Here is a 13836-nt window from a genome sequence, read left to right as displayed (position 1 = left end):
TAGTCATCTTTTGTGTGTTTACTTCAAACAAATGTACACATTCAACAAAATCATATTAACCAGTAAAAGGCACTAACATTAGGTAGGGTTGCTAATTACCCCAAAACTGACAGCAATGTAAGCTTGAGATGACATTAAGCACGTCTTGGTTTTTAAAATAAATATTGTCTTATGAATATTACACCAGCACCAAAAGTGTTTGCACTTCTCAGAACTCTCAAGCTGGACTGTTAATTAAACCATAATGCTTTTTTAATTGCCTCACCTTGAAGCTTTAAGAATGTTAGTTGTTACTATGTTAACATTACAAGATTAGCAATAAGGGTTATAAAATACAGATACATCTTGAGATTTGTCTGGAAACCTTTTGATAATCACTGGGGACATGAAGGCAATCAGCTACCTTTATCTATTAACACTCCAAATAACTTTTCTGGTGTAACAACATCCAATGCATGTGAAACCAAAATATCACTCGCACATTCACATTTCAACATTTCTTAACCCAAAATTTATTTCAATGAAGACATAAAAAACAAAAAATGAACTTCCTTTTAAAAAGAATAATGATGAATAACTTTTAGATTTTTAAAAGTATACTATCAAAATATCCAAATTCCCATCTCTGAACATTACATCTGGTCAACGAAAGCAGTAAAGATGTAACTTTGAATAAGTGAGCAGAAGAGGTGTCATATACAAAGATGTTATTAAAAAGAAAAGGTCCATACTTAAAAATGGTCACGAATACTTAAATATGCAACATATATCTGCATCTCCCCCTCCTTTGTACCATTTCTTTTAACATATATAAATGACATATATAAATGTAATGAACTAAAAATAAATAAATAAAAATTAAAATAAATAAAAAGTTGTTTGATGTTTTTCAGCTGGAATAATTGTTTCCTTAAACAAATAGTTATTTGTTTATATTTTACATTAGAAGTATTATTCCACATTCTCAGCGAAAACACACATCCAGAAAGCAAATCTGGACCGGAAGATAAGTGCCTTTTTTGTATTCAGTATTTTTCTTTTTTAATCTTTTTTGTTTGTTTAATTTTTTTTTTTTTGCTAGCTTCAGAACAATGACATTTTGTGAACCTCCTCTCCTAAAAGCTCTCTCCAGGATTACTGTAAAATACTAAGGATCTCCTTGGCATTCTCCGTGTTCCAGCCCTGACCCTGAAGTGGCCCCTCGCATGCCAGCACGTACTTATGGAGAATTTGTGTGCCAATATCTCGGAAATGAAGCCTGTCCTCTTTGCGCTCTGTGGTGTCCATGCTGCAGTCCTCATATTTCACTGCCCAGAAACACATCTCACCAATGTACATCATAGTAAGCAAGTGAGTATCAGAAAAGATACCTATTGGGGGAAAGGGGAAAAAATGGAATTAGTCAAGAATATAAATACAAACACACTTATAAAATAAAATTTGATATTCTCTAAAAATGACACCTGACAAAACTATAAGATGAACTAATGAACAAATCTCAATACATCTTGCCCATTAACTTCTGTTACTATGACTTCAAGAACTGTGTAATTTATTCTTATATAGCAAATGTTAATCACATTGAAATGCGTGAACTAGTGAAAACCACTGAAATATTGGTTGTTATACATTAATCCAAGCACCAGGAATAAAGTTGACAAGCTACACATCTTTCCGGTAGGAAATCTCTTCGTAATTAAACAAATATTTGAAGATACTGATAACCCAGTATCTAGAGATGTTAAAAATGCTGTTAATCTTTACGTGCTTTGAAAATCCGCCCCTGCAGAGACAGATTTTGAAGTCAGTGCATACGCAATAACTGGCATGTCTAGAGTTTTCAGTTCCCAAATTCCAAACAAAACGCCACAGAAATCAATCAATCGACTTTCAGTTCTAGAACAGAAAGTACATTTGCGAAGATGTACCTTCTGCCAGAAAATTGGCGGTTGCAGAGTCATGAAAAACCACGCCATCGTTCAGCTTGACTGAGTTCCTCACTTGCAACATTCTCATAAGGTAACGCACACCTTCTTGAAGACACTGTGAAGACACGGAGCATTGCAACACTTACTCAATTCATGGCCACTAAAACTGGCACTGTGGAGTGAGAGGTTGGGGAAAGAACCTTAAGGAATGTGGCTTTGTTCTTCTTGATCCACTGCTTGCGCTGGTGTAGTGTGTGGCAGTACATATATAATAATGCCCCACGCCTCCAGTATAGGCATTCCAGCAGCTCCAGTCCAAGCACAGACTGCACCTGAGACAAATCAGAGCATCACACGACAGTTACTCACAGAAGAGTTTGCTCTGCTTCTTCAGTCTATGCCAATTAAGCTCTGAAAATAGATGCCTGTGGGCGATCAATTACGTATGCTGTGTGTGTTTAAGAGTAAAGAATATTATTCTGAACACCCACTTGTAAAGTCAAAATGCAAAAAAAGTCTTACTCAGAAAATCATCAGCAAATAATAAAACCAACTGTTCCAAGAAAAGATTTTTTACAGATAGAGAAATACAACACCTCTTGAGCAGGTACCAGTCGCCCTGCTAACACCTCTGGCTCTGTCAAGTCCTGTAGTAACTGCTGGATTTTGAAAGGAGAAGTGTCCTCAGGAAACTCCTGATCTACAAGTTTGTTTTCCTCATAGAATGTAATGTCCAAGACAACCTGTAGAAATGTGGGTAAAACAATGGGCCATGTGAGCCACTGCATCAAAATCAGGGTATCTGCAGAGTTTTTAAAATGAAATGTGACTATTTAATAGTCTGGCTTAGTGTTGTCAAAAGACCCGGTACTTCGGTACCAAGTCGGTACTAAAAAAATGTAAACGTCACGGTACCAAGTTTTCTTAAGTACCGGTGGTACCGAGGACCCGTTCAAACCCGGTTCCTTGATGTGCATGCATGCACTGAGCGCGTGCAGTTGCGCGTCCTCTTTATTAAAGCGCTGAGACATGGCGACCGGCGGTGCTGCTGATGTGGTGGCTGTAAATCCACTTGTTGATAAGAAAGGAGGAAAGAGACACTTATGGAAATATTTTGGATTAGGCTAATGTCACGTTGCCATAAGTGGCCGTTCACATAGCAGGTTTTTTGCAGATTCGTTATTCCAAATCTCTCATATTAGGAACGACGCGGCGCGCTCGTTTTTCCCATTTATATACTGTCTATGGTTTTTCCAGGAGCGCCTATGTTCATGTTTGCATAGCAACGACAGACGCCACGGGAGAGAAAGCGCTTGTGGAAAGGAGAAACTTGTCGATCTCCGAATGCAACGTTACGTTACTGTACATGAGGAGAGTAAGATGAAAAGCTTGTAAAGATTAGTTCCATATAAATTCACGGATAATTTGTTGTTTTGTCGTTAGTGAAAATCAATATTGACCTTGTATTTGAAAAAGGATCCTCATATAAAAACAATAGGCCTACTAAAATTCAGAGTACCGTATTTTCCGGACTATAAGTCGCACTTTTTTTCATAGTTTGGCTGGCCCTGCGACTTATATTCAGGTGCGACTTATATATCAAAATTAATTCAGACTGAGATGAACCAAGATAAAACATTACCGTCTACAGCCGCGAGAGGGCGCTCTAGTTGGCGGAGTTATTCAGAAGCGACACCATATGAAGAAAATTTAATGGATTCAGTGATGTGGAATGAGATCGCGGGAGCTTGTTGAACTTGTTTACTGGTAACTTGCTTGTTGGACTCCCTGGCTTATGTTAATTTAGCCTATTCAGCCTCCCAGGTATATGTTCTTTATGCTATTGTGTAGCTGAATAACTGTTAATGTGTTGCGTTAACACACCGGACACCTACTCAGCCTGTTGTTCTGTGTGCTACTGTGTAGTTAAATAACTTGCCTTTCCAGATTAAATGTATGTTCTTGGTCTTGGATTTTGTGAAATAAATTTCTAAATAAATGCGACTTATACTCCAGTGCGACTTATATATGTTTTTTTCCTCTTCATGACGCATTTTTTGACTGATGCGACTTATACTCCGGAGCGACTTATAGTCCGGAAAATACGGTAAGTTCGTTCGCATTCGGAGATCGACTATTTTTGAAACGGTGCGAACTGCGCTCTCCATGATGACGAGGAAGTATCAGCAAAGAATTTATCGATTTCTAGTACTTTGGTACCGAAATTGGTACCGAGAACCGTGGATTTTCACTGGTATCGGTACCGAATACTGAAATTTTGGTACCGTGACAACACTAGTCTGGCTATCACCAGACCAAGCTCAATCTTTTAAGATTGAACATTGGTCTGGGGAGTCTGCTCTGTATTTTCTACTGCACAAGAATAGACAAGAGTGCATTACTGCGTGATCGACGGTCATAGTTCAAATGACTCTGTACACAATTGGATAGTCCTTCAACCAATCAGACCAATGATGCGGGTGACGTACTTTGCAGAGCGACGCGAAAACTCCAGGCAGGAAATGTGTAACCAAACGTGTTGATCAGCGGTTTGCAGAAGCAGCAATGGAATCGAGCGATTTTTGCAGGTTATGAAAAAAAAACATGAAAGTTAGTGGTATTTACACCCACTCAAGCGAGTTGTTTGCTAAAAAGAAGCCATTGAGCATCGTCGATAGGTTAAAAGGAATTGGACAGAGCCGTAACGGCTCTGGAATTGGATTGGATTAAACACGCCAATAGCACGCCAGGTGGATAAGCCAGTTTGTGATTGGTTCCCGCAAATTTGTAAAGGAAGCAGCAGAGATAAATGTACAGGTTTCCAGCCTGAGCCGCAGGGCGAAATCAAATCGCTGGCAGATCAGGCTGGGTTTACCCAGTCTAACCATTTAAGGCCTCTACAAATAAAATGTATACTTTTTTTTTTACTCAAACAGGCTGGGGCAAAACATGGTAACTGCACATTTAAAATACTTAAGACATGTTTTATTCAATATATACATTTGTATTGAAGTTTATGCACTAACATAAGATTACATATAAATTAAATGTCGAAGTTTAAGTCAAAGTTCATGATATAATAACACTTTTTTTTTCAGAATGACTGAAGGATACACTACACGATACAAACGGACAGACCTGCAAATTTATCTGTATACATATGACAGACACCTATATTGTACATGACCATAACATATCACATTTTTGCAGGTAGAAATAAGTATACAAGACACGCGAGAAAGACAAACTAACATATCTACATGTAGATCCTTACATGACAAACAACTACATGACTGTATCGTACATTATTTAGCACAAGTCACTGAACATCTATTTTATCAGTACATTTGATTGTATGTAATGTTATACCAGATCATCTGTCAAGGAACTTTAGACCATATGTTTAAAGACAAACAAATTGTTGTACTGATACTAGGAAAAACTACATTTACATTTAATGAATGTTAAATAATGCTTCTAGTCTTTCCTTTCTGTGACAGGGTGAAATGAAATGCCAGATGAACTTAATTGCATACCCAAAATACAAATAATATCCAGAGGAAAAAAAAAGTTGCATAATGTGGAACGTTTTAACAATAAACAAGCCCCAAAACACTGGGACTCTTATTTTGAAATGTTTATGCTTTACTACTTCCAGCTGCTCATTCAAAAAGACGAGATAATATGCACTTACGATTATCTACACCATATTAAAATATAAACACCATTATGTAAACAATGTCATAATTCAACAGTAATGTGTGATCACTTGGCATAAATGGGCGGCATTCAATGATTGTGAACTACTTTGAAACCGCGAGCCTGTAGAATGTGCAACAGTGCCATGTTTTATCATTTATTTAACTTGGGTTTAATAAATCACATTAGGTCATTAGACCCCCTAAAATGTTATTTAAGACTTTTAATCAAACTGATTTAAGGACCTGCAAAGACCCTGTCAAATCTGGGAAGAAAATGCTAATGTTCAAGTTTTTTGTTAAATAAATTAACATGAAGGTTAATCTGTGAAAAATCTGATACCGTTAAATATGCTAAAATAATAATTGACTACTTTGCTACCTAGCTACACCTAAAGAGAGCTGTTAGTAATAATAAAAGCAAAGTGATTAACAAGAACTGTACATTTTTGATTGGGGCAGGCTGACAATATAAAGGTTACAGTTTAATTGTGCCATACAATATAGCAAAGACAAATGAAATTTAATGATGAAAAAATGAAACTCAAATACTAATTAAAACAATATGCTCATGTTATTAACTGCATGATTAGGCTATGCTTATGGAAATTCTGCAGGGTGAGATGTGTTATGTGAAGTACCTGTGTATAATCCTGCAGCAGTTTAGGGAGGCTGCTGCTCTCTCCTCCATGTCTATAATAGCTTTTCAACTTGTCTAGTATGGAAGAGGCATTCTGTAAGTAGTCATCATCTAGGAAGGAAAAAAAAAAACGTTAATATATAATAGAGGGCATACAACAACATAGTTTACAGTTGGAGGTATAAGAAAAAGAGCTGAGGTTATATTGTTCTGGCAAAACTTCGGTCCTAAATGAAAATATTATACTTATTAGCCATTTTAATGAACGTAAATCTGTAATCAGATACCTGAAGGACAGCTTTTGGTACAAAACAACAAATAGCAACATTTAATGTCACAATGACAGAGGAAACTAGCTCTGTAAAAACAACTCTGCACTCTGACTGAAAAGAGCTTGTTTTAAAACTCTTGGGTAATTTGCTCTGTTTTATTCTGATTACACCTAGCCTGCCGAGAATCATATTACTTCAATAGAATAATTTAAAGTCACCATGCTTATTTTCATGGAATATTGCAGTATTTTATTATGAATGATTTATAAATAATTTGATATTATGAATATAGGCCTACCCTACATTTTTTTTTCCTTGTTCAAGAACCCTTTTCACTTAGATAATGGGAAGAAAAGTCGACATGAAACGGAAGCTGCGATAGTATTTTCTTCCCTATAGTGACGTATGAAAAGGCTTCCTGAAAAAAAAAAAAAAAAAAAACAGGCCAGTACTTGATATTGTCCATCAGGAGTTGATTGGATGGTTGTGGTTTGCTATTGCTGTGATCTCATGTGAGTGACAGGTTGTCCCGCCTTCATGCCATTAAACACATCATCAGAGAAGGGAAGAGATGTTGTTGCAAGAGGAAGGGGAAGTTATTTTGAATAAAGATTACGAGGGCACATTAATTTATATAAAAATAACGATGTGCACGAATCATTTATAATAAATAATGATAAATATAATACATAAAATGCCATTTAAAATTTTGATTTCATGGTGACTTCAAAGACAAGAAACTACGTATGACTGACAGGTTCTAAAACGCCAGTGCCTTTACAGTAATAGTGCAGCAATCTGCAACATTTCAGATATTTCAGACTATATCTATGACTGTTAAGTGACTATTTTTATATTAAAATGACCATTGACCTGACTGAAGTAGGCAAAGTACTGCTAAAAAGAGATTGATTGTCCGTTACATTCCTATTAGTGTTGCACAATTTTTTATATGTCGTTGGAAAGATATGCTAGTTATGGCTAACGTTACACCTATAATATCACATTGTAAAATAACTAAAGCTACGTATACAATGTTTAAATTAATGTATGCATCATTGTGTTCTGTAAACTGCACGACCACATGCGAATTCACTTCATGCAAACTGCATCTAACTAGCTAGTCAAACATTTGAAAATTTACAGCACACAAAAAACGTGCTTTGCCTTTTAAACTACCGCACGGGTTAGCATGACTTGTACGACGTTCTTGTTAACTAGTTAGTCAAACATACCCCGTATGAACGGGGTTATAGAAGGGAATGGAAATATTTGTTGTGGTTCGCAGGAATGCTAACGCAGAGCTGCTAAGCTAACTAGCTAACGATGACAACAACGGGCTGATTCACCCAACTAACCTCACTTTCTTTAATAACGAGAGTCTGGTTTTACGCATTTGACGCCACGATTCCCGGTTACCTGGTTTCTCGGTTCGAAGTGTGGCACACTTGTTATCTAACTCAAAAATCCTCCTCTCCAGCTCGACGCTTCGTCTGTAGTCGTCGGCCATGACTGCAAACGACAGTCACGTGACGAGCGCGCGATTGCTCACGTGCGGAGGATTACTGGGATGTTTTGTTCTTTCATTTCATTCATAAATGGTACCCCTGGCACTTACATCCAAACAGAAGCTTACTTTGTCCACCCTTATCCAAATTACCCCCACAATAATCGGTGTTTGATAACAGTGAATTGAAATTATTGTTTGCAGAAGTGATGATGGGAAGTCCGATTCATTTCCGCGAATCGGTTCTTTTGAACAGTTCAGTTAAAAGAACCAGTTCAAAGATAGATTCATTATTATTTCAGGCTATGACGTAATTATGCACCACGTGCCGTTGTGCTTATTTCATGATTCTCCATTAGCGACTATTTATTTTATTTTCACAGTTACTTTTTATGTTAGTTATCATTTTATTGATGTATGTATTTTGTATTATTTTATTTGTTTTTATTGTATTTTTGTAAGTCTTCTTTCGGCCTGGCTGTTATTGTTGTTATTTTTCTTTCTCTGTTATATTGGAACTATATTTGTTTGAATAAAAACCTACTATTTGAAATAAAATGATGAGCAGTGTATACACATTTAGAACCTAAACAAATTTTCCATTTACATTAAAAATACTACAATTAATTTACTTGAGTGCTTGACTGAAAATGTGTTTTTCCATGTTTAAATGCTATTTAAAGACTGTCGTATGTGTGTAAAACTGTTATTAATATAACTGTAAACATATTTTTCAGCAAGTTTTATGTGGAACATTTATGCAGTACGCTCGAAGCAAATACTGTTGCTCTGTTCACTGACTCGCTTTATCTGGATCACTGAGAGTCGGTCATGTTCTAAAAACAATTCTTGGTAATTCAAATGCGTTGTTGAATCTGGAACCATTCCGAAAGATTCAGTACGATTCGGAAATGAATCATGCAGACCTGTCTGGTGAACGACCGACACATAAAAAAAAAAGATCCGACTCATTAGAATGAATCGGAAATCGCTAGATGGCAGCGAGAGAGTTAAATGCAAATAAGCAAATCGAGCCCCCGACACTCCTTCGTTTACCTCATCCCCGCCTTTCTGAGATCAACGAGGGCATTACTGTCACCATCATTCACTATACACAAAATTAGGCCTGTAATTTTCAGACATGGCGACTCTTAAAGCGCTAACTAGAGCGGAGAATGTGATCCTCAGGAACGTGACAGCGACGATCAAGACGAACCTCTTGAGATTCTCCGTTGGCAAGGTCAGTGTTTAGAAGCAAAAAGACGGTGCATCCGAAATTTTGCATGATGTTGAACGTGTCGGTGCTTCTATTTTGTCTTTTTTTTTTAAACCCTACTACCCATTGCAGGGCGAAGAGAGACGTATGAGGAAGCTATGCATAATTCTATACATGATGTGTTTGCTTGTGTTTGAATGATGTGTGACAAAACTTACATATTCTTGGAGTCAAAAACCATTGCATATAGCTAGAGTCTTCTAAAAGTGGTCATTTTGTGCTGCATTGCGTTTTTATTTTAGCAAGACATTAAATACAATCAGCATGTAATCTTGTGTCACTTCGTTTCATATATTTATATTATTGTTGGACTGGAAACACAAGGTCATTAAGCAATTCTGGCTTGAGGCATAATCTACCACATATTTTATCAAAAACTTTGATGGAAATTCTGTTTTTTTTATTTTTTTATTATTATTTTGACAACTACATTGACAACACGGCAAACACTATTCATTGGCTAACAGTAACCCAACTCTCATTCCCCGCCTTTTGTTCCACTCACCATTTGGCTCATTACATCACATAACAGGTGAACTAGACTGCTATTATAACTAGTTCTCAGAACAAGGATAAGAATTCTCCAGGCCCTGACCACTAAGATCGCATTGGTTTTGTAGTCATATATTTATGACAGTCTCATGCTAGTGTCATGTGGCTGTGAGGTTCATGGAGTTGTTCTGTATACAGACAGAGCAGAAACCTTTGAATCACTGTTTCAAGGAATAACACTGGTCATATTGGTTTCTCCTTTAACTCAGTATTTTTGTTGATTATTGTTTGGTAATACTGCTCAAGGCTTCTATATATACATAACAGATATTATTTATTGAGACAGAGTGATAAATGGTCAGCTGTTTCCTCTCCTTGTCCTTTGGAGCAATTGTGAGGTCAAACACACACTGTTGTATAAACAAATAAAGATGAAATGGATTGCTTGGCTGGACTCTCGAGGTTTATTTATCACGTGAATGTCAGCATGGGAAAATCAAACTGCTTTAGTTGACAGTGGAAACGAATCTTATTTGACAATTCACTTTTCTATGCATAATTTAGGAATCCACTGTAAATAGCTAACATTCAAGTGTGGAAATCTGTTTCATTCATGCTTAAGTGCTTGCTGGAGTGTTTGTTTCTGTGAGTCCAGCCTGTTTCATTCATTCTACTTTATGTCTCTGGTTGGCAGACATGCGGCTGTTACTTTTCCACATCACGTCAACGGTCCGGACGATTTTATTCGGACCCCCTAGATGCCGTCAAAGATATTCCTAACGGAGCAACCATTCTTGTGGGAGGTAACTCAAGGGTTATGATTTATCATAAACTCAGTCTTAATCAGTAACTGTCTGCTTAGTTATTACTTAGACTACCGTTCAAAAGTGTGGGTTCTGTATGTTTTTTAACATTTTTAAAAGAAGTGTCTTCTGCTCACCAAGGCTTTATTGATTTGATCAAAAATACAGTAAAAACAGTAATATTTAGAAATATTACAATTCAAAAGAACAGTTTTCTATGTTAATATATTTTAAAACGTAATTTATTTCTCTGTTGGCAAAGTTGAATTTTCAGCATCATTACTCCAGTCTTCAGTGTCACATGATCATTCGGAAATCTTTCTAATATGCTGATTTGGTGGTCATGAAACATTTCTTATTATTATCAATGTTGAAAACAGTTGTGTTACTTAATGTATTTGTTCAAATCATGATACATTTTTTTCAGGATTCTTTGATGAATAGAACAACATATATTTGAAATATAAATCTTTTGTAACACAATTGTCTTTACTGTCACTTTTGATCAATTTAATGCATCTTTGCTGAATAAAAGTTTTAATTTCCTTCCAAAAAAATATATTATTAATACTATTTTTAATTATTATATTAACTCAGTACAGAACAACATTTATTGACATATCCCTGATAAATGATATTTTTTGTTTTCTTTGCTATCCTTTTCCTTCATTCACAGGTTTTGGCCTATGTGGTATTCCAGAGAACCTGATAAACAGTTTGCTGAAGACTGGAGTGAAGAGCCTGACCGCAGTCAGCAATAATGCAGGGTAAGCCTTTTCAGAAGTAAACAACAGCTTAAACCCAGCCAAAAACAGTAATGGATTAAACTCGACCATCTTTATTATCGTACCCCACCAATAGGCCTAACATTGAACTTCTGTTCTTCCTGACACATTCAAACAACAGAAACAGCATATTGAAGTATACCAAGAAATGTCAAGAACTAACTAACACACAGCCCGTGATTGTGTAAAAGTCTGAGCATAATCAGAAAGGATACTTCTGTGACTTGAGATTTAAAATCCATCTGGAGAAATTTGAAAGATGGCAAAATAACAAAAACAATCGCAGTCACTCTTGATAAACATCTTCTGAGGTCACTAAGTACAGGTCCATAGCATCAGTTGTCCCCTAGATGTCATTACAAGAATTTATCACTTATACGACAATGAGAATGTGTGCGCAACTGACCACAAATAGAAAGAGATTACCAGTTTGACCAAGTCTAATCTGCAAGTTGGTCAAGACCTACTGGTAAATACAGAACACAGCGTGCACAAGGAGATCAATGAGAAAGATTCCTTCTTAGAAAGAGTAAATGTTTTCTAAATGTATAGTTATACAGTCTTTACTGTCTTATTGGACGTTGACGTTTGGTTTATTGCTGCTATGGTGCAGCTGCTCTGAACATGTGACTTGCCGCTGATCTATGTATAGGTCTTTCTGTGCTGGCATTGTCCCAGGTTGGTTGTCTATGACTACATCTTTGCGTAATCTCTGAGAGTGGGCCAGTTATGTTATTTTGAGTTTTTTGTATTTCCATCGTGACCAGTGAGTGAAGCCAGTGTAGGTTGCTGCTGAAGATGGTCGAAGAAAGCGATAAAGTTCATTCTAATCGTTTTAGTTAGGCTTAAATAGGATACTGTGTGTGTTAAATATGCCAACAAAATAAATGTGTGTAAATAAAATATATTTATGTCAACTCCTTTAAAACAGTCATCCATATCAAACTCATAAAAGTGCCATTTTTAATTCAATACATCTGGCTTTTTTTCCAGAGTTAGTTTTTGGAAAACCTCAGAGGAAATTTTGACCCGTTTTAGATAGAAAGTTCCCCACCGATTTTCCCTTGAAGTTTGTTTCCCTTCCTTCGGACTGTTTGAAGCCTACTGTTCTTGAATGCAGTGTTTAACTTGTTCTGTGAGTTCTGAATCTCTGTGGTAATAAAACTTCCAGTCTACCACAGAGAAGCTCAGTGAGACTGTAATGTGAAACCTGCGTCACAGCAGTGTTAGGCATTAGCATGCGTTGCTTGCACAGGAGGAGGACACTGGGTCCAAGCATGCGTGTGCACAGAATCATCTCAGACAGCGCGTGAATAGTGAATTTAATTCTTGTACGGATGAATTCACACAAAATTATGTAAAAACGCCCGTCTTGGCGAGTATCCTAGTAAACAAAGTCGGTTATATCTCAAGTGAACGTAGACGGAATTCGTAGATTCAAATGGAATCCATACGTTCGGTCTTAAAGGAAGAGCAGTCTAATAAACCTGCTCCTGTGTTTTAATGTTAATCAAACAAATGAACATTAAATCCCAAACCCAATCCTCAGCACTGAGCCCAGCAGAAGCTGCTCTAAATATGTGCTGTGCTATTAAATGATAGATACAATATGATAGAGCAATAGGCAAGGCAAGTTTATTTATATAGCACATTTCATACACAATGGTAATTCAAAGTGCTTTACAGAGAAGAAATAAGAATAAAAAATTAAATAAAATACAGTACAGTACAAAAAGTCGGACGAACAACGGCACAGTGCTCAATCAGTAAATGCACAGCTAAACAGAAGTGTTTTGAGTCTGGATTTGAAAGTGACTACTGTAGGAGCACGTCTGATCTCTTCTGGAAGCTGGTTCCAGCTGCGGCTGGCATAATAGCTAAAAGCAGACTAAGAGTGAACCCTTGGTATTTCTAGCTGATATGATCCTAATGATCTGAGTGATCTGTTGGGTTTATATTCAGTGAGCATATCTGCAATGTATTGAGGTCCTAGGCTATTGAATGATTTATATACCAGTAATAATACTTTAAAATCAATCCTAAATGTAACTGGGAGCCAGTGTAAAGACCTGAGGACTGGTGTGATATGTTCATATTATTTTCTGGTTCTGCTCAGAATCCTGGCGGCAGCGTTCTGTATGAGCTGTCTTATGGTCTTTTTGGGAAGGCCAGTGAGGAGGCCATTACAATAATCCACACTGCTGGTGATGAAAGCATGCACAAGTTTCTCTAAGTCTTGTCTGGAAACAAAGCATCTAATTCTTGCAATAATTTTCAGATGATAGTATGCTGATTTAGTTATTGCTTTGACATGACTACTGAAACTAAGTTCTGACTCTAGAGTCACACCAAGATTCCTGACTTGATTTTTAGTTGTTTGACCCCTAGAGTGAAGGTATGCATTGACTTTGAGAACATCATTTTTTTTGTTTCCA

At 36.7% G+C, this 13836-nt stretch overlaps 2 protein-coding genes across 2 annotated transcripts in view; one reads left to right on the top strand and one right to left on the bottom strand.

The window, feature by feature from the left end:
• Positions 1 to 488: 488 nt before the first annotated feature.
• Positions 489 to 8268, bottom strand: rimoc1 (rab7a interacting mon1-ccz1 complex subunit 1). The gene is made up of 6 exons (XM_084087453.1): positions 7958 to 8268; positions 6268 to 6377; positions 2525 to 2671; positions 2129 to 2260; positions 1929 to 2043; positions 489 to 1370 (listed from the first exon to the last, which is right to left on the bottom strand). The coding sequence occupies exons 1-6, from the start codon at positions 8046 to 8048 to the stop codon at positions 1135 to 1137; spliced, it is 831 nt and encodes a 276-aa protein (XP_083943579.1). The 5' UTR covers positions 8049 to 8268; the 3' UTR covers positions 489 to 1134.
• Positions 8269 to 9018: 750 nt separating this feature from the next.
• The window catches only part of oxct1a (3-oxoacid CoA transferase 1a), a 57391-nt gene continuing 52573 nt past the window's right edge, over positions 9019 to 13836 (top strand). Inside the window, exons 1-3 of the mRNA XM_084087452.1 lie at positions 9019 to 9285; positions 10508 to 10616; positions 11293 to 11383. Of these exons, the coding sequence (XP_083943578.1) occupies positions 9187 to 9285; positions 10508 to 10616; positions 11293 to 11383 (299 nt within the window). The 5' untranslated portion in view covers positions 9019 to 9186. The remainder of the gene's footprint in view (positions 9286 to 10507; positions 10617 to 11292; positions 11384 to 13836) is intronic.

The sequence above is a fragment of the Abramis brama genome (genome assembly GCF_963993115.1).
Source record: "Abramis brama genome assembly, chromosome: 16".
NCBI lineage: Eukaryota > Metazoa > Chordata > Actinopteri > Cypriniformes > Leuciscidae > Abramis > Abramis brama.
The sequence above is the reverse complement of the archived record's forward strand: the minus strand, read 5'-3'. Positions and strand labels throughout refer to the sequence as shown.

Bases quoted from the DNA above. Each gene is read 5' to 3' on its own strand.
- rimoc1 (XM_084087453.1), bottom strand. From the start codon at position 8,048: ATGGCCGACGACTACAGACGAAGCGTCGAGCTGGAGAGGAGGATTTTT. The intron at 2,672-6,267 runs GTACTTCACATA...ACATTTCTACAG, and splicing joins TGCTGCAGGATTATACACAG to GTTGTCTTGGACATTACATT. The intron at 1,371-1,928 runs GTACATCTTCGC...TTCCCCCAATAG, and splicing joins CGCCAATTTTCTGGCAGAAG to GTATCTTTTCTGATACTCAC.